Source organism: Chamaea fasciata, unplaced genomic scaffold (assembly GCF_029207755.1).
Source record: "Chamaea fasciata isolate MVZ Bird 193981 ecotype frontalis unplaced genomic scaffold, bChaFas1.0.hap1 SCAF_2, whole genome shotgun sequence".
In the NCBI taxonomy this organism is placed as follows: domain Eukaryota; kingdom Metazoa; phylum Chordata; class Aves; order Passeriformes; family Sylviidae; genus Chamaea; species Chamaea fasciata.
The window spans coordinates 36,937,268-36,958,368 of NW_027094087.1; the positions used below are offsets into that span (position 1 = coordinate 36,937,268).

A 21,101-nucleotide genomic window follows, 5' to 3' on the forward strand; every position below is an offset into this window, starting at 1 on the left:
CTGTTCCCCAGCAGGTTTTTTTCCTCTTTTTATCTCTGTTATCCCAGAGTCACTACCACATCACTGATGGGCTTGGCCTTGGCCAGTGGCACATGTGTCTTGGAGGCAGCTGGCATTGGCTCTGTCAGACATGGGAGAAGCTTCTGGCAGCTTCTCAGAGATGCCACCTTTGTACCCCCACTGTCAAAACCTGGCAATGCAAACACAATACACTATTACTTCCAAAAGACAGAGAAAATAACTAAACTTGAGACTGGCCTCACCGGTCATCTGTTGCCCCCCAAATGTCCCCCATCTTCTAATAAGTGTAGTATTCTTCTAACCCTAATACTGATTCTAGATTCAACAGCAGAATAAATACTCCTCCTGTGCTGTTCTGTTCACATACAGAAGAGTGGAGCTCAGGCAGTCGCGCTGGGTTATGTCTTACTTGTATTTCACTCTCTTCTTTTTTCAAATTATTCATGAGAAGATTGAAAAAGGATCAAATGTATTTACTCTTCTAGACTGTGCACTCATTTCCAGTAAGATATTTTATGCCTCCAGAAGCTCTCTGCAGTTTTGGGAGTGGATATTTTGTATTCTTTCTTAGGAACTTGGAGTGACTGGTACACATCATGGCACCCTGTTTCTTTTTTCTCTGTATTCAGATCACAGACCACTAACGCATTCAGAGATGACAGGTCAGAATTCATGCAGATAAGAGCTCATATTTAAAATTCCCTTACGTAAACATTAATTTTATTAAGATCTGCCAAAAAAACCCTCCTAACATTAAGAGCAAATGGGAAAGATTCACAATTTACTAGATACTTCAGTTACAATTTGATTTGAGACTTTATTTTTTTTTTAAATGATCCGACTGTAAAATTATCTGTGGATTATGAACAGCCTTTTAAATTTTTTATATCATATCATTACACATCTTCACTAGAGTTCTCTTTTTGAGATACTTCCTGTTAATCCATGGATTTTTACTGGATACTTCTCACCTATAAATTCCAGAGCAACTCCGGTATTCCTAAGTCCTTATTTTCCCAATGGATTTTCCCAAAACACCAAAACTTGCTACTTCATGCCTCAAGGATAATCAAGAGCTTCTCCAGACTCGCAGAAGACCTGTGTAGCTAGCAAATTTAAGCCAAGTATTTGATCTTTTAGTCTCTCTAGTTCCATTTTTTATGTTTTCTTTATATTGTAGCAGTTAGATTTGGATGTCAGGGACCCAAACGACCTCACACTGGATCTTTATCATTTATAAGTTTTTATTTCCAGTGTTACTTTTTCTCCCTTTCCTCCTCCTCCACAATATGTCCCAAGTTTTCCTTCTGCTCTACTCCCACCCCAATATCTCTGTCTTTGCCTGACTCCTCTCAGTGTAGGGCATTCAACTGCATTAACAGACAATCTTCTTTTTCTTCTGCATCATTACTGAAGAAGCTACTTGACAACAATAATTACAAAGATCCCTGGTTTGCCACCTCACTCTGCCAAAAATATTACCCTTAGTGCTAACCTTATATGTTCTTAATTTCATTTTCAGTCCCAGGAGAGCTTGTATTCAGGCTCATCTGAATTCTTTCTGAGTGTGAGATTTTCAACCACTGCAGTTCCTGCTCACTGCTTAAGGAAATTATGTGTTTTAATCCAAATAGTGTGATAAACTAGATCAACTGCTTTCCTTTCAATGACTGTCTTAGCCATCCTATGAAAAAAATATGGCAAGATTTTTTCTTTATAAACATAGTAATTTCTTTTCCTCATGCTTCTGAGGACTAAATCTTTTTCACCAGTAGGCTGGTTATCTATTTCTCTACTAGGCTGGAATACCTCCATAAAAGTAAATAATATTATATCAGTTTAGCACTAGACATTTTATCAAAGTTTATTCCTCTTCTTTAGAGGCAAGAAGTTCTGGATACTGACCTTAACAATATATTTTCAAAAAGATCATGCAGACTTTTTCTTGGTTTGGAGCTGTCTGTTCATTTTGAGACATCCTGGATCTCATTTGAAAGCATAGACACACCCAGAAGTTTGTTTGTTAGACATTCAGAAATACTAGCAAATTTAAAACCACTAATGTTCCTCCATTCCCACTGTCCATGAAATGCAAATACAGCTTCTCTATCTTGCAGGCATATTATGACTAAAAATATGTCACCGTAACTTAAGATCTCAGATACTGCACGAATGAAACAAATACAGGTAAACAGCTCCATAGACATGAACTAATTTTTTCTTCCTTCTCCTGACATTATTGAAAACCCCTGCTCTTCAGCTGTGGTTATATTACTTGTGCTAACACGTAAAATAGCATTTTTTTATCCTTCTGTACTTTGTCCTTCACAGACTCGGGATGAGTGGTTGTCCCAAGGGAAATCACCGCAATGAAGAACATGAGCAAGATCAGGTTTCTGCAATACAAACCTGACTCAAAACATGAACTACACTTTGGTGCCATGTAGGCAATGTAGGAGGGCAAAATGTACCCAGTAATAGCTGTGATTGTTAGTTTATACTCAATGGGATCAGAAGCTGATATCATAACTGGTACTTTTTCTTCCATTTTATCTGGCCATCACAGGTCTTCTGAATCCTCCTCCTCAGATTGTGAATGGCTCTTAGACTTCAAAACTACAAAGAAATCTTCCAAACTCAAAACAAATAAAATACAGTGTCCACTGTGTAAACAGGTTCCTCCATGAAGAATAAATCTAATGAAGCATGCTATCACACAGATATGTGACCTGTGATATCTCCCCATCCCTCTCCTCAGAAAAGAAGGGGTAAAAGCTGATGCAGGCTGTGGTTGCTTGCCAGGGTTGGGAGTGTTCCATGGGCAAGTGTGATAATCAGAGTAGCTGACAGCCCCTAATGGTTCATTTAAATGCATTTCCTCAAGTCACAGTTTTGAAAAAATTTTAAAGAGCATCTTTAATAACATTTTCAAGGTGATAGCTATGCCCTCTGCCAGACTAATGAATTGCCCTGAGTGTGTCAAGGTCATTAAAAGGTGATTTGACAGGCAAAGATTCTAATATGCAACTATATAATTCATTGCCTTCGCATATCAAGCTAAAAATCTCAATTTTCCCAGAATAAAATGTCACCAAGGAGAAAATAGTGAGATCCATATGCAATCTGCTTTGCAGGGAGAGAACAGAAATTTGACATATTTTTCTACCAAAGAGAAAATTAAGTGATAATTCAGGTGTGGTTGTTTCCTACCTTCCTGAGGAGAAGCTGAAAAGGATTCCTTCTGTAACAGATAAACTCCATAATAAGGCACAAAAATTGTAGAGCAAATCTAGGTCTTTAAGACAGGAAATAAAATGCAGTTTTTAATAAGCGAAGAGCAACTTAAAACCAGCAACTGATGCAGCAATCAGAGTAGATTAAGTGCTAAGAAGGTGAAATCCCTATATAACTTTTTAAACAGCAATAAGTATTGTTACAAAGATACTTTTCTGGTAGCAGTATTGCCAAATAACACTGCCCCAGGCTGCCTCCCACCAGCGTCTTCACATGTACCCCAAAAGTCTCCTGGCCTGGACCTTCAACCAAATCATTCAGAGCTCACTGCCTTGTCATCTTGAAAATGTTTTAGCTGTCGGAGCTGAGACCAATTAGATCAGTGCAAGACCTGACACTGTTCAACATTTTCATCAGCAAACTAGGAGTAACTATAAAATCACTGCAGATCAATTTTGTAGAGCTGGTGCTGTGAAAAAAGAGCAGAGAGAAAAATAGTAACAGAGACGGAACATTATTAAGACCAAGCTGGTGTTGAGGAAATTATTTCATTGAAAAAAGTGAAAATTCAAATTCCTGGGAAAAAGAAATGCAATATTTATGCATCAAGGGATTTTACCAACAGTAAAATAAGGGTTATATTGGGAAGGGAGCACACACTGCAGAGTTGTCAGAAAAGACTAGAAAAAGATGACAAAAAATTATTTTTCAGTGAGAGAATTGAGTTGAATTAGTTTCCAAAGATAATCAATAAATTATGTCATTCAAATGCTGGAATACTTTTATGGGAGAAAACACAGTGTTCTATGTCTTGAATGGAGCTGTAATCTGGTGGGAAGTAAAACCAAAAAAATTTTAAAAGATGTCTGGAAGCAAAAAGGAAATCTAAATTAGAACTACTAACAAAATTCTAGCAGTGAGGGAGACTAAACTCCTTGAGCAAAACACCAGAGAAAGTGCTGGATTTTCAGCCTCTTGATGTTGCATAATGACCTGATGCCTTTTTGTTTCAGGGCTGGAGGCAAGGTAACTGTCTGTAATGCATTTGGCCCAGGTTTGGTGATCTCCCGATGCCCATTTTCATTTGTAAGCTCCATGAATACATATGAATATTGTCTTTACACTTTCACAGCTGTTCTTTTTCTTGTTTCAGTTTCTAGCCAAACTGAGAAGGAATATAAAATCTTTTGCTTACCCTAACTAGAATCAGTCCATGTTTTATTAATAGATATCCATTTCTGTTCCAATAGCTGGATGAGGAGAAGTTGAAGAAGGTCTTAGTCCCTTACTTATACTATTGGGCTATATATGTTTTCATTTTTTTTTCCAAATGCCAGTTAAGCACTGAGAGGTATGAAATGAAACCAGCAATATAGGTTTTTTAATGTATTTATACAGCATTTTGCAAAATATATTCTGCTATTTTCTTCTTCTGTTGCCTGTGAGGCTTTTCAGCAACACGTCATTATCCCAAACTGCATGATTTCTTCTAGATATTTATTTTGTCTCTCTATATATTATAGGTCCAATAAAAATCGATTTAATATGAGAAAAAAATTTAAAATTCTCAGATTTGTGAGCTGTTGGCAATGCATTATTACAGGAAAGTTTGAACTCATTTACCTTCATCAAGCTCCAATTAAAAACACCATTTTAAAAGGCACGTGATAATTGCAGTGTTCAGCAAGGCTGCAGGAGATTCACAGGATGAGAGGGGGCAAAGAAAGTTCAGCTCAAAAGAGAAATATATTCCCAGTGAACAATTAACCAGCCTTAATCAGGATGTGCTGACAGAAAGAGGTTATTGGACTGGGTAACAGCTTTCAAGTCTGGAGAAGAGAAGGCTCCAGGGAGACCTTATAGCACCTTCCAGTACCTAAAGGGGACTTATAGGATGGGGACAAACTTTTTAGCAGGGTGTCTAGTGATAGAACAAGGGGCTTTTAAACAGAAACAGGGCACTGTTCAATATGAGGGTGGTGAGGCACTGGTGGCACAGGCTGCCCAGAGAGGCTGTATATCCAGTCTCTCAGGAGCACAGCTGTGCAGATCTTGTTGGAGGCACTTGATGATGTAGGGAAAAACGTAAAGGTGTTTGTTGCTTGCCAGAAGCAACCTCATGGAAAGCCAGCCTTTGAGAATCCAGTGAGTGCATTTACACAGATATTACTCATAGATAACTGCAAAATAAATGAAAACTAAACTCACCCTGAGGTAATAAATTTACCTTTCTCAAAATTAACAGCCAAGAAGACCATAAATATTTATGAAAGGAAATAGAGAAAAAGTCATGTAGAAGTCATCATTTGTTAGAGTGTTGAATACACTACAACTGTCTGACTATGAAATTTAGTATTTTCTATCATTAGATCCCACCTTTCAGTTCCAGAGTCTTCTTTCCATGTCTCTCCAGAACAGAAAGACCAAGAAATAAGACATTACAAATTCTACATTTTTAAGTGTTTCAGCATTTGGCCAATACTTCAGGGTCTGGAGTGTCCTGCAATGTGCAAACAGATAAATTCTTTAAATTAAAATGTTTCGAAGCATGTGTCATATAAAGTTGGTACCTATGTATTCATCTATCCATAGCTAGAAACAAGTAGACACCTTCTTCTATTATCTCCATTCAGTGCAATAAAACAAGAAGGAAAGTTCTGAGACTCATAGCCGGGTTATAAAAAGCAACAGAGCCATTGGAATGGGATGTTTGATACAAACATGAGGTGATGGCTCCTCGAAATGATCTGGCAGAAAGATTGGTTTCCTAATGCATGTACATGTGCCTGACGTTATTTTGGCAAGAAAGAAAGAGGAAATGACAGGACAAGAGCTGTAGATGTTTGTCCAATACAGCTGAGGGCTGTGCATGGAGCCCTTTTTGTTGCATGGCACTGGTTTTGCTGCACAAGTTGAAGCATTCCTAGAAATTTCAAATCAGCTAATCCCAGAGCTCCTCACATGGCTGCATGGAGTAGGGATTCTTCATGAATTAAGCAAATGAAGAGTGAAGCTACACTTCTCGATGACATAGACAAAGAGACATGGAGGTTGAGATGCTAGTTATAAATTCTCCAGGCTGTGGAAATGGCAGAATGACCCCGTACCACTAACAGAGTTCAGGAAAAAATTAAGAGAGTCTTACTAAAAGTTTCTATGATGCAATAATATTCTATTAAAAGAACCAAACCAAGACAAACAAACAATACAAATCAAATCAAAACAAAACAAACCCCAAACAACTAAAGAGGAAGATAAAAATAAATGCCAGGGAGGTGTTTCATAATGCCGAGAAATGACTTTTGCTCATGACATGGATCAATTAAACAGAAAATCCTGTTTTGTGCCAAACTTTGATGGAGGTAATTGAACATGAGGTAATACTCTCATAACTTCTTGTATACTGTTCTACAGAGTAGAATGTGTTGCATGGGTAAGGCAGCAGCTAATAAATACCTATAACTTTCAGCAAACATTGCCCAAAGTGAGCCACCCATATCCAGATCTATGTGTGCAGAGCACTGAACATCTGCCATGACTCCCTGATGGATACTCCTTTCCTAAGTATGAATGTGCTGATATGAGCCAAGATTCTCCAAAGTAGCTATCAGAGCTGGGGATCCCACTTGCATACCTGACTCGAGCTATTGCTAAAAAGGAACTTATATTGCAGACAGTTTTGGGTAACTGCCCCTCCAGTTTTGATCTTTTGATAGGAATACAATTGTATTATTGCTCTTGAAGAGTCATCCTTCAGCAGCAAAGAAAAAGGGAAAGAAGAAAGAAAACAGGTATCAGTTATTCTCACCTGCTTAACTATCATGGTGAACTGAACCCTTGCTGATGCTGATACATATCTGAACCATTTCCTCAAAGCATAGCACACTGGAGATTATTTCACAGAGATGTTTCTGAGGCAATTCAGTGAGCTAGAGCTGTCTGTAAGTGAGAACACTGCAGACTTTATGGCAGGTACATTCTTGAGGGAAATGGGTTCATTTGCTATGTTTGCTTGTTGAGCCCAGCAGCTTGTTGTCCGTGCTAGTAAGAATTTTACTTTCTGTTTGATTTCAGAATACTGTGATGGCTTTATAAATTTTTCTCTTTTGATTCATACTTTTTTTATTGAACATCACTACTACTCTTGCCATATCACTTCAGCTAACTCTAAAATAACATGGAAAGGGAAAGATAAACCATACAGTCTCAACAAAAAATATTTAAAATCCCTAGTTCTTCTCACAAATACAGAGATGTGAGAGTAAGGGCTGAAATATGGCAGCCAACAATGACTGCAAAGCCAGAAATTACAGAGTTTCAAGTGAAGTCTCCAGGCAAGCCAGTGACTTGTTTACAGCCACTGGGTAGTTGACCTCACTGCAGGACAAACCACACATTTCTTCCCCTAAGCCCCAAAAGAAACAAACCACACTGGGAAAAAAAATGCTGCTGCAGCAAATTTTGCTGGCATTGCAGAGTCTGTAATTTGTCATCGAATTGAACATGACTCTTGTAGGAGAATTGTGATGCCAGCCTGGCTTCTGGCAGTCATAAGATCCATAGCCCTGTTCTATATAAAAAGCATTATAATTTAGGACATTGAGAAGGGTCATTCTGATCCATTTTAATTAAGAAATGTAACACTTGTGATTTAAAAAAGGAAAAAAGTTCAGTAATAAAAGGTTTGACAATCTTCTTACAAATTATAGTTTGCCTCTAGAAGAAGATGCCAACATTTAAAAATGGGACAAAACCATAGAAACTGTGATAACAACTGGCACTGCACGTGACAGTGCCAGGCAAGGCATGTTACTGAAATAAAATATAACATGGCAGAAATGCAATTGCAAAGAGGAAAGATAATCAGCTGAGCTGGCTGAACCTGATGGAAATAGGAACTGTCTGCTGAATAGAGGGGGAACAAAAAATCTGGACGAACAAGAGCTTGACTGGTGCGGATCTTTGTGAACAAAGCACACCTTCAGTGTGTAGTCTGAGGCTGTAGAAAATAGGCAGGACAGATGGGGACTCCCAAGTATCCTATAAAGGCCTCAGGGAAGAGCTGAGGCCACTGCTTGTTGCTGGTGATTTTCTCAAAAGCAGATCAAGTCTTGTTAACTGTGATCGCCCTGGGTTGTCCCCATGCACTTGGACTATATCCAGAAGGATGTTCCAGATTTCAGTCTGGATCTTCATCTCAGCTTTTTCAGCTGCATTTCTGCTCAGACATGGTCTACACCAGTGCTACTCTCATCCCACCACCCCAGCCCAAATGGTGTGTTTTCCAGAAGAGAGCCATGGTCCACCTGGCCAGGTCTTTGAACTGAGTGACTGCAGACCAGAGGGCACCTCTGGATATTTGAAATACAGCCCAACTACCCCAGTGAACAACCTTTGGAGCTTACCTGAGGGTCTGTGCTGCAGTCACAAGACCATGGCTATTTTAAGGAGATTTTATCAAGGACACACCTGAGAGGCTCCTTTCATGAAGTTGAATTGAACTGAAAATACCTCATTTTGTTTCTTGGATAACTCCACTGGACACAGGCACATTTGCTTATTAGAATCACTGTCAGTGGAATCCTTGAACTTCCCCATATTATCACCTTTTAAAATGAGCTGTGACACCTGGGTTCAATAAAACAAGCAAAAATTTGAGATTCACAATAAATATAATTCAGATATGTATTTATGATATACAGGTGTTTTGAATGAACAAGGCAGAGCATAAACAACACCTCACAGCACAATGATGAGTACTAAAATTGAGAGCCAGGGTCAAAGCTAGTCTCGCATTCTGAGCCAGGAAAGATCATTGGATGCAAGACACAGCAGTGACTTCCAATAAAATAGTTGAGGTAGGAAGAGAGTGGGTAATTTTAATAAACATGTACATGAAATGTATTTCTTTTTTATATATAAAAAGATCCTTTCAACCAAGCTGACATGAGTTCAGCAGTTAAAATAGAAATACAGAACTTTAAATGGTAGAGAATTCACTAAAAAATAGAAAAGTAAGGAATCCCCCACTGACAGATAGGGTGAAACATTAGGTTGGGAAGACACAAAATTACCCATGGACTGATCAGACTCAGGAGACAGAGCATTCAGGTGCAATAACCCTGCAGAGGTAGCACAGGCACCATGGGTTCTAACAGAAACTTGAAACAACAAAGAGTTGTCAAGTGAGGGGAAAGAAAGGAGATGAAACTGATCCAACTCTCCATGCAAATAGTCTCAGCAAAGTTTTGGAGATTTAAGTAGTACCTGTGTTGTAAAAGCTGTGTACCCTTTGAAGGGTGGCTTGTAAGGCTGACAAGATGAAAGAGGCTAAGTTCCCATTGATAGACTTATTCCTGTGTATAGTTGGGTCATATGTAGTAATAAGTTTGCTGAGCCTTAAGCTGACACCCTCTGGAGCCTACCCAGCAGTGGGAACAAATGGATTCTCTATCCTGTGGACCAGAACTGCTCCAATAATTTATTATTCAATATGAATCCATTAACAATGCCATAGGCTTTGGAGGAGATGTTGTAGCACAAATGAAAGACTAACAAATCCTCACAATGACTTTATTAACCATGGGGAAGTATGAAAAAAGTGCATTGGGCTTGGTTTCCCAGGACTTAGGTCTCTCAGGGCTGGCAATTGAAACCAACAAAAAAAAAACCTGTTCTGCAAAGAGATTATAGATGAAGATAGTCCAAAAAAATCACTTAACTCTGAAATTTCCAATGGCATTTATATGTCAGCATTTAGAGGGCTGGATTCATTAAAGATTATTTGAAATTTGGAAAGTTGCTGAAAACTAAAATATAGAACAATCAATTCTCCCCTAAGTATCTAAGATACAAATGGGAATGTTACCAAAATAAAACTTGTTTCTGAGTGCGTATGTAAGAACAACACTGAAAGGACTTCATGGGCTTCAGTAGTTTGAGCTCACTCATTCAATGTCAAATAAATCCATCAGGTCAAGAGATAAATATTGTACAGCATAAATTATCCAGAGACATTATGAAAAACACCTCACAAAATGCCACATCCACAAATTTTAAGAAGCAACTGAACTTTTTAAAAACCATTAAAGAAACTATTACACAAGGAAAAGGAGTGCTGAGGGGGCACATGCACATTTTACCTGCAAAATGACAGAAAGGCCAAATCTCAGTAGTACGAGGCAATGATGCTGAGCCCCAGAAAAACTAGTTTCCTCTGGAAATATGAGGGGGTTCTGCTAGGAGCTGCCAAAGCTGGTAGCAGGAAGAAAGTGAGGTTGCCACAGCTCCATGTCCAGCACACAGTGAGGCTGAGCACATGACCGTGTGGGTACACACAGCCCAAGCCAGGGCTTGAGATAGGTAAGGGAAGGGGCCAATAAGAAGCAGATCCTGCGAGGTGGGATAATGCTTTTTATTATGCCAGTGTTCTGCCTTACACTACTGGCTCAGGTGTGGAAACTCCCCTCCAGGGGAAATATTGGGATGTTGTTGTGGATGGGAGTGGAAGCTTTGGACTAAGTTTACTAAAAAAGCCCTCCCATTGAGTCACAAAGTGAGAAAGAATCCCCTTGCTTTTTAAATCCCTTCTCAGAGAGAGAAGCCCAGGCACAGCTAGATTCTGTCCTAGTTTAGTGAAAAGGCAAGAGAGACTGCACTGGTCAGGCACAGGGCATGAACAGACTGACAGGTTTATTGACCATTCCCAGCTCACAGGGGATTGACTGGACCCTTTTATCTCTACATTCAGAGAATCATAAAATTTCATTTTCTCAATACACTTTGATTCATCTCTTCTCCCACTTTTGGTTGCTACTCCAAATTTCCATTAAAAGTCCTGTACATACCCAAAATACACTTCCCATATGTCCTACAGGGTGCTCCCCTGCCCCTTTAAACAGCAATGCTCTCAGTTTATGTAGTGGTCCTGAGAGATGCTCCCCAGTCAACCCTCTTTGGTGATTTTCTCACCTGGACCATGGACTGATTGCTGTGCTGTGAAAACCCGAGAAGCCGGGTTGGGGCTCCATTTCTGTGATGAGGGTTATTTTGGTTCCCCCATTCCTTTGTGTTGACAGAGATTGGTCTTTAGCCACACCAGTGGCTCCTGTTCCCTTTCCTTCCTATGATACAAGACAAGCTCCTAACCATTTGGTGCAACCTGTGAAACTTGCTTCTTTGAAATTAACCCTTATCCTGTAAGAATAGAAAACAAGGTGAATTTCTGTTAAGTGGGGTTCATCCACTCAGAGTTGTGCCTCTGTGCTCCTTTGTATCTGTGGAGATGAGTGCTTTGCCATATAACCTTGCAGATTCTTCTTCTGTAATTTGAGAGGCACCTCCTTTTGCGTGCAGAGAAACTTTGGCTGAACTCAAAGTGAATGTCTACTTAGATGCTGGTTTCTACACCCCAGCTACTGTCTGCTTAGAGTGAATCTACGGAACTGTAAATTGAGATCAATTCTTAATTGTTAATAAAATCATTGTAGGAAAAAACAAATTACACCAAGAGTAAACAAATTACTGCTATCAGATGCTACTCATCCAAGCATTCTAGAACTTGGAGATGAAACCACTGAGTTTTAAACTAAGTAGAAACTAGTATTTAGACCAGTCTCAGTATGTATGTCCAGGGCTGTAGTCAGCTCACAGACCTACATTACACTAATTGGAACCACGTGGGAGTCTGGAGGGTAACTCACCTGACTGTGGGCAAGATTCAGACTTCTTGTGTCACGTTAAGATGGTCCAGGATGACCAAAACATCTGTACACAACACACAGAACCATGGAGAAGGTTCTCCTCCCTTCCTGAAACCCCACCAAGATGTTGGAGTGGTTTCTCCCATGGTCAGCATGTGAAAAACAAACTTCAACAGATCATAGCTGTACTGCTTGCTTTCTACCAGAGAATACTTTTGACACTTGAGAAATCTGTAAGCAGTAGAAATACTGATTAATCCATACAGAACCAAATAAATTAAAGCAGAAGAATGGGAGGTCTGACAAGGCTCATAATACATTCCAGCAATTATAGAATGGTAGTGAGTGATGTATACAGCTTCTCTAGTCCTTCATCTGGAAACATTTTAATACAGAATTAATAACATAATCACTTTTCCATTATGTCCCTCTTACCTTTCACTCTTCTTGAGATGAACTGAGTGGAATCTCTTAGGTTGTCCATCAACTAATCTCATTCTTCACTTCTAGTCAAGAATTTTCCAAGTTAACATTTTCCCTTCTCTGTCAACATGTTGAGAAAGCAGTCCATCTTTACAGATAAGGCCAAGACCAGAGCAAATACGTAGAGGCTTGTCCAATTTTAAAATGTCTGGATTTTTCTTTGTGGTTTTCTACATAGGAACTGGAATTTCAGTAGGAACACCTGCATCTCTTTTTACATTTATAAATTAACTTATTTACTACAGCACCTCTAAAAAGATGCAGAAGCCTAACTTTAACTGTGCCCTCGTGAAAATCCTTGGAGTGGAGGTGGGATTTTTCAGGAGTGCCTCTGTGACTTTATTATCAATGAAAAATGAGCTCTGGAGCTTGCCTGTGACTCTCATGTCAGTCACCATTCCTTGGACAACTTCAAAGGTAAATTCTGCACTAGGACAGTTATTTCTTCTAGCGATGCAGTAGTGGTGACAGACAGGATAACACTGAGTTTGCAGGGTAATCTGTAGTTTTATTGATACAGAAGATTAAAGTTTTACAGAACATCAGGCAAACCCATCCTCTTATTTGCCCAGTACTTGAGGATGAACACTTACAGACAAGAAAATTATCCAGTTACCTGTAGTGCATCTAATGATTAAATTACATTAAAACTGTTAACAATATTATATTGTAAAATATAAGTTCATGTACAGTATATAAATACAATAGCTTTCTGCTCCTTGTCAGGAACATAAGCTAATCACACACATTTTGCAGATAAATTTAGCTTGTGCTAAAGTACATTTCCATCTTAAATATATACCTTAATGTAAACCATACCTATGAAATCTCTCAGTTTCACTCCCTGCCTCTTAACTTGCAACTAATATTACAGCACTTTAAAAGCTGAATGAACACTCTTATTCGTAAGAGGTTTCCGTCAGAATTTCCTCTCTTTTAAATCTTTGGCAATGCTTCTCAGGACACTCATTAGTCAGACTTCGTTTTTTACCACATGATATTTTAATCTTTTCCAAAGCATGACACGCTGATTCCTGACTCTTTCTGTCTGAAAAAGCAGGCCATGCAAATGTGCTGTATGAGTGTTAAAACTATAAAAATCCTACACTGTAGGAGAAAATTGAAATTGTGCAAAATACATTAATAAACATTTTAAAGATTCAAAAGATACAACATTGTTAGACTTGGCAACACTGGCCAACTGCATAAAAACACTACTTCATACCTGGTCAGCTGGTGGCCACTCACTGCTCTGGAAACCTGTGCCTTGACAGGTTGCACTGCAGTAAGACAGAGCAGGAAGATGTGCATGGCTTTGTATTCGGGCCAGCCTTTCCAAGGTCTGATGGCAAAGATTAGAACCCTCAAACCTATCAAGCTTCTGAACAAGTTATCTGACTTTCACAAGGATATGTTACATTCACTGGGTATCAGGGCCACCTCTGTAGGCTGTAGGTACCCAGCTCAGCAAATATTCATTGATAGAACTGTGGCAGTATTCACCTGCACCTGACAAAATCACCACCAAACTCTGAACTGGACAAGTCCTTCCGCAACCTGGCAGAAGCACCTTCTCAGAGCTGCTCACCAGGACACAACCGAAGCAGAACAGATATGAATGGACTTCAAAGTCCTTTATTCTCCCAATACACAAGCAGAAAGATGAAAAACCAAGAGGAAAAGTAACTTGCATTTAAATCCTCTCAGTCCTACTAAAGACGTTTCTTGCAGAGGTATTTCATGTCAAGTAAAATATGCTGCACAGAAATATATTCTATTGGTGTGTAGTGTATGGGTTAGGTAAGCAACAGATTGACTATGAAACAGATGGAAACATGGAGATTTAGTGTCTTTTAAAACAGCTTAAAGACTAAGAAACCATCAAGATGAAAAGCTGAAGTTACCTTTTTCTTCTCTGCTAACTACCTGTGTTTGCTCCACTGTGGCCCTTTCCATAAGAAAGGTTGATTCCATGGTACCACACAGGCAGAGACTCATCCCTTCCAAGTGCCTGCCAAGTATTTAACTTTGTCCATGCTAAAATCAAAATTAGAGCATTACTCAGAACTATTGCTTGAACAAATACATGCAGTTTAAATTACATGCTGTAATAAATCCCTATCAGAAATGCCCTCATCAACATGGAGATAAAAGTGCTCATTACAGTCACCAGATGGTAGATGACATTGGAAATATTCTTAAGAGAAAATATAAATATAGATATATTTAGCAGTATATTACTCTAGCACTGTAATGCCAAATGGTGGATTTCCAAATGGTAGTTTTCTGAGAAATAAACTGAAGGCAGGCAAAATGTTACATTTATTTCTATCTTAATTTGTATGACTACAGTGGAGAGGTTTTGGCATAACAAATTTCTTGGGGGAATGTTATGATTAAAAATTTCCCTTAGGAAAATTTGTTTCTTCGTAACAGGAATGACTATGATAAATAGTTATGTTATTGCACAAACTATAGGGGTTTCAGAAAAACAAGACCAAAAATAGTGCTTCAACATTTGGAGTGAAAGTCATCTATGAAGTGTGAGACAGAAAGTCAAACACGAACCCTGAAAATCAGGATTGTACATGGAGACTCAGCGTGCAGGCTTGATAAACAAAACTAATTTCAACCCAGATATCAACCTACGAACTTAATATTTTTTTTCTTTCAAAACAGACAAAAGAAGCAAAAATATGTAAAGGGCATGATAGGTACTACTTAAGGCAGAAAATAAGAATGCAAAAATAATTATTATATATTCCAATAGAAACATAGATATGTAGTCTACAGACTTCTAGCCACAGGTAATAAAAAATACAGTATTTCATACTTCTCTGTAGTTGAAATCAAGGATAAAGAAATAGTGTAAAAAATGGGTCAGGGTAACAGTTACCAAAATGTACAAAAATAAATTGCTTATCACATGTGATGTTGAATGTTTTTGCATTAAACTAATATTGCTTTGATAAACAAAACAAAATCTTGTAACTTTTCATTCAAAGTCCAGAAGAGATATATAATTACTTTCTAAAAAAATAATGTATTTTCACATGTATATCCTACATCTCTTACAAACTGTACCTCTTTACACAGTACCAGTAGTTGAAAGCAGGTCCTGAGTCAGGAATTTCTTGTTAAGGAACAAAATAGTTCACAGTGCCTGGTTAATTACTTTAACCCAACCACCAAGTCTGTAGCATTTAACTCTGCAGGAAAGCTCCCTGTTGCATTAGCAAGAACTGTGGATGCAGGATAAATTATTTCTTCAACTGTCACATATGTCCCTGTTAAAAATCCAACAAATCCAACGACAGCTATAAAAACATCTTTAAATATTGTCCATAAACTTAGGTTTTCCTTGTAGAAAGTGAGGATTTCAACCAGAGGTGGCAGAATCAGTCCCAGGGTGCTGCTGCTGACGGCTCCCACAAAAGAAATCACCAGGTCCAGGCGAGGGATCAGAACTGCAACAGCACCTAAAGCACAATAGGAGAAACAATGGCTTCAGATTCAACGTCTTCATGAGAAACAAAACTGCAAACACATCAAGTGGTTCTTTTTTACAAAGCTCCATCATTCAGTATTTTTCCAGCTCCATGTGGTGTGCACTATACAGAAGAATGCACGTATTTGTCAGTAACCCACATCTTCGTGCTCATCTGAGAGACCCAGTTTCAGTTCTGAATTTCTGCATGAGCTGGCAGAGCATCAAGTTAAAGTGCTCTTGTACTTACAGGGTAAATAGATTTGGCCTGCAAATCACAGAGAAATGAAAGATACGAAATTGCAAGAAAATGGTTTTTTACTTTTTTGGTTGTCAATAGATTTTTAAGATGAAACAGAAGCTGAGGAAGACTAGAAGGGGCTGTTTCATGCTGCCCAGGAAACAGTGGGCAAAAATATATTACTGTCTATTAATTTGTATAACTAATCTTAAAATCACATAAAATTATTCAAAATTAACAAAGCCTGTTGATGGCTTGGCAGTCACACAGTCCTTTAAGTGACTTTTACCTACAAGCTTGAAAAATCTTGGTTTGTACAATTGCATTCAGATTGTAAAATGTTGCTGTAATAGTTGCCTAGTTAACTAAATAAGAACTCAGCCCTGCCAAGAGGAGTCTCAACACAAGGCCCACTAAGCCTTTTAAGGTTGGCCAGTCTCACCTCCTAAAACTACAACAGTTATAGAAAAAGAATCCGTCATGTTGCATCAAAAACGCTTCTGGTTTTAACCACTTTGGCTGGCAAGGTCTCCTAGTATTAACTCAGATACAGCAGTTGTCGTGTCACATTTTCAGTCCTGGATTAGAAAACAGCTTTCAAAAGCCTCTATATGACCCCTGTACGTGGTGGAAATGTCTCTTTTCCCTTCCACGGATATACTGCCTTTTAACTATCAGACATTAATGTAAACATCCACAGTATCAACCTGTTTGCACCCTTCCACCACGTCTCATCAAGACAAGGAAGCAATCATAAAGAAATAGGAAGGGGAAAAGAGGTGTAGAAGCCACGAGCACACAAAAAATTACCATGTAATATGCTTTTGTTCTTCCATAACTGCCTTCTTCACTCTGAAGCCAAAATAAAAGCATGCTTGCCTTTTAGAACAACTTCCCTGACCATATGTTATCCCGACAGTGTTTATGGAACAAGCAGGAAGGAGATCTCCCCATAACACGTGAGGGTGAAAACCAAAAGGTGTGTATTAGCTTTATAATGGCACAACTATGAAGTTGTGCTTTCTATTTGCAGAGTGTCTTTGCTGTGGGCTGAATAGCACCAGCTGCATCAAATTCTGACACACTGTGATTATGAAAGGCAGCATACTCGATGTTCCCGTTGATGTTCTCCATTGAGAATAACTTGGGGAAAACTGCATTGGAAAACACACTCAAAATTCACTTAAGGAACACAACAGTTGTCCACTGCTACATGGCAACTGTTTGCTACACATCTGAATGAAACTTGCAACTACAGAGTTCTCACATAAAGGAGCTAAGACTAAAAGGTATAAACCTGCATAGGGATAGATAGGATTCTCTAGCCCATCCTATTTGAAAGGAACATATCAAACACAGATCTGCCAAAAAGAAATCAATTAACTTGTTCCTGTTTCAGATGACTATAGTTTATTAACATTTTGGGATTCTACAGAGATATGAGAGGCACTGTTTGGCCAAAGAAAGACTGGGCAGAGACAGAAGTGGAAACCTTAGAAACATCCTGGCATTCAAAAATACATAAGACAAGTTTTTTTCATCCCACTGTTAGGATGGACCTACTCAATGCCAAACAGTTTCTTCTGTTACATGATGTGACATTTGAAGACTGGAAATGTCACATGTTTATGCATTATCCAGGACAATGCTGAATGACATGAGAAAGGAATTATGACGAAGTTAATAAAAGCCACCAAATACCCACCACTGTAACTTTTGCAGCCGTAACTGTTCAAGCCACAAGAGTAGGCACCATAAATGTACAAACAATACAAGATGAGCACTCAGACCAGATTGGCAAGTATGATACTTACACAGCAATACAGAGTTCAAAAGTAATTGAAAAGTGCAGCTGAAGTGTATTTGCAATGTCTGGTAAAATTCTCAGCTAATGACTATGTTGAATGTGTTGTTCTGAAGTAAAAGAGAGGGCTGCACACTTATTATCTTGCCAATTTAATAGATGTAGTGGGTGTATTCATTAAATATAGATTTTCAACTTCTGCAATAGACCTCTTTCAGTTCCACATGCATCCAGAGTTTAGAAGGCACTCATTAATTTTTAGTTCATAGTTTTGATTCAAACACTCTGCTTTATTAAAATAATGAGACTATGTTTCATATTTTTTAATTGGAAAAAAAATCCAACTGTAGCTTGTAATTGCTTCAAGTTACAGAAAAACAAAATGCTGTGTGTTGATTTGAATCTCATCAAACGTTTGTCTGACTCATACAAATTTGTATGAATCTGGATATTGCTGTGGGAGGAGGTTTGGAAAAGTATTTCAAGGTTTTAATTAGTGTCTTATTTATTCCCTAACAAGCCAAGAGAAATACAATGCATGTTTATTACCTACCAAAGAATGTATTCAAGAGTTAAGAAAGGGCTCCTTTTTTCAGAAGCAAACCAGGGGCATTCCTACAGGTAGGGAGCCTGATTTTCCAAGCCATTTGTAGGTTTCAAAAATATAATACAAGAAGAAATTCTGATCCTTTATCAGCAGTCATGAAACCTTCTGGTTTGTAAGCTCTGGGAATCTCAGCTGAAGAAGTAAGTTCTATATTACTAATAAGTCACTTTTTTTGGTCAACAGTTAAATTGTCTTCAGGCTTGAATAAAGTGTGGGGGCCATATATGAACAAAGCATTCTGCAGAGATAACATGAGGTAGCATCATATTGCTTCTACCTTAAATTCTGCAATCTAATCTCAAAAACTACAACTCATGGTTTCTCCAGCCTCTCTCAGCTATATAGTCCCACATTTGTGTCAGCTGAGACTTCTTGAGGGGAGGAATGCTATAGTACAATGGTTAGATTTTCTTAAGGGACGTAACACCCCAGTGGGAAGATATTCATAATTTTATTCTCTTTATTTTGTTGTGCTGCTTCTTTTACAAGTTTTTCTCTTTGTTATAGAATCAGCATGTTACTTGCCAGACTTGCTTGTTGGGAGGTAATTCCACTGAGACTGCTGGGGGAAAACAAAGTTTTGCCATTTCCGCCCAACCTAAATGCATTATACCTGCTGATTAAGTCAAATAGGTGATTACCATATTCCAATACTTTCTCCAGTAATCAAATATTGAGCTACCTTATTTCTATCAGAAAGTAATGCATATGCCATGCTAAATCCTTGAGCAAGATGGGCACAACTGTAATTAGGATCTATGGATCTAGGTAAATATTGAATATAACTTTGGTCCTATCTATAGATAGTTCAAAAGCAAAGCATATGATGACTTCATCAGGACACTTTAATCACACAGCTCACTTAAAAAGCCTTTCTTTCCATATTTCCAGTAGGACTTAATTAATTTATAAGCATCTCTAGGAAGCCAGAAAACAATTTTAAATTTTTAAATGCTAATAATAATGATAATTTCTGCTACTTTTTCCTTTTGCTCAATAATAAAGCTGTTTAATATTTCTTCAGTAAAATCATTAAAAGAAATCATTTTTCTCATAATACCAGATTTTAGATTTTATCTAGATATTCAACCGTAATTCAGGAAAAAAAAAAAAAAAAAAAAAACAAACAAACCAACAACAACAAAAAAAAAACAGGTCAGTGGTATTCAAACATTGCATCTGAAAAGAAGTAGTACATAGATTACCAGATCACTAATATGGCCCAAGAAAATTGTCCTAACATCAGGTTTTATAAATAAACATAGTCAAAAAGACTGGGGGCTTCTTAAGTGCAAAAAATGTTGGATATTACTAGGGAGTGGTAACTTCACACAGTTGAAAAGCAAAATAATTGCCTCAAGCGACATATAACCAGTTCTCTTCAATGGCAGTGACAGTGCTGAGGAGGCCACTGCCCTGCAGGAAGCCAGCACACCCCACACCCCAAACTTTCTATTTGCACCACTTCCAGGACCAGATGGCAGACTACAACACTGATGTATCAAAGATGGGTGTCTGACATCCATATGATTTTCTAAAAATACAAAACAAAATTGTATTCTTGGCACATAGATGTCTATGATATGGCAAAGAAAGGGTCCCTTCTGGGAGTTAAAAATGCTTAAATTAAACGTTTGGCCAAGAATTCTGCCTGTAGGTAAAAAAGCAATTCAAAATATCAGCCTGAATCCTCTTTCCCAATCTAATATCTCAGGCAATCCCTGCACTCTCTGTCCATCTTTCTTTACCGCTGTAGTGCTCAGCCACTCAATCTAGCATCCTCTTCTTTCCTTGCCCCCTGCTGCAGTGTTTCCTGGATGCCCTTCCTTAATGCAGCACCTTCATATTTTTTTCCAACTCCCTCCTCCTTTTATGCAACACTCCCCCCTCCACATTGCCCAAGGTTTTTTTCCTTCATCTCCTGTTAGAATGGAAAAACGTTTCTCTGATATGGACTGCCCCAGAAGCCTCATCCAGTTTGGCTGCAAGGTGCTTACATGTGCAGGCTGGACAACTGGCAAGTCAAGATAACATGATCTTCTCAAGTCCTACATCACAATTAAAACTATTCATCTTTTAAAAATAAGTGTAAAAATCTACAAAATGTAATGTTTCCAGAAAAAGTTGCTCATGTAAATTAATAAAAATATAATGCCTTTCCTGAGAGGGTGCCTTCCACAGTGGACATCAAACTGCTTTGATACATTTGTACAAAGGAATATGAGACCAAGTAGAAACTGTTACCTATCTGCAGATAAACCAATGCAAATAATAACTTAAGAACATTTTTGAATAATTTACATGTTGATGGTTAAAAAAGGATTTTAATTAAAGATCCTGGTATTATATAACTGCAAATTAGAATTTTATTTTTGCTAGAAAGGATAATTAACATAGGGTTTTAGGTGGTGTTTGTCTCAACTGTTGAGACATTAAGACTATAAGATACATATAAAAGACAGGTTTTTTTAAAAAATCTATTTAGATTGTCTTCACAAAAAAGTAATTTTCTTAATCCAGTT

General features: G+C 38.2%; 1 protein-coding gene across 4 annotated transcripts in view; it reads right to left on the bottom strand.

Annotated features, from left to right (window-relative positions):
* Positions 1 to 12,937: 12,937 nt before the first annotated feature.
* SLC36A4 (solute carrier family 36 member 4) overlaps positions 12,938 to 21,101 on the bottom strand; it is an 86,445-nt gene continuing 78,281 nt past the window's right edge. For all 4 annotated transcript variants that reach the window (XM_066175678.1, XM_066175681.1, XM_066175679.1 and 1 more), the window contains one exon: positions 12,938 to 15,919. In XM_066175678.1, the coding sequence (XP_066031775.1) occupies positions 15,612 to 15,919 (308 nt within the window). In that variant the 3' untranslated portion in view covers positions 12,938 to 15,611. The remainder of the gene's footprint in view (positions 15,920 to 21,101) is intronic.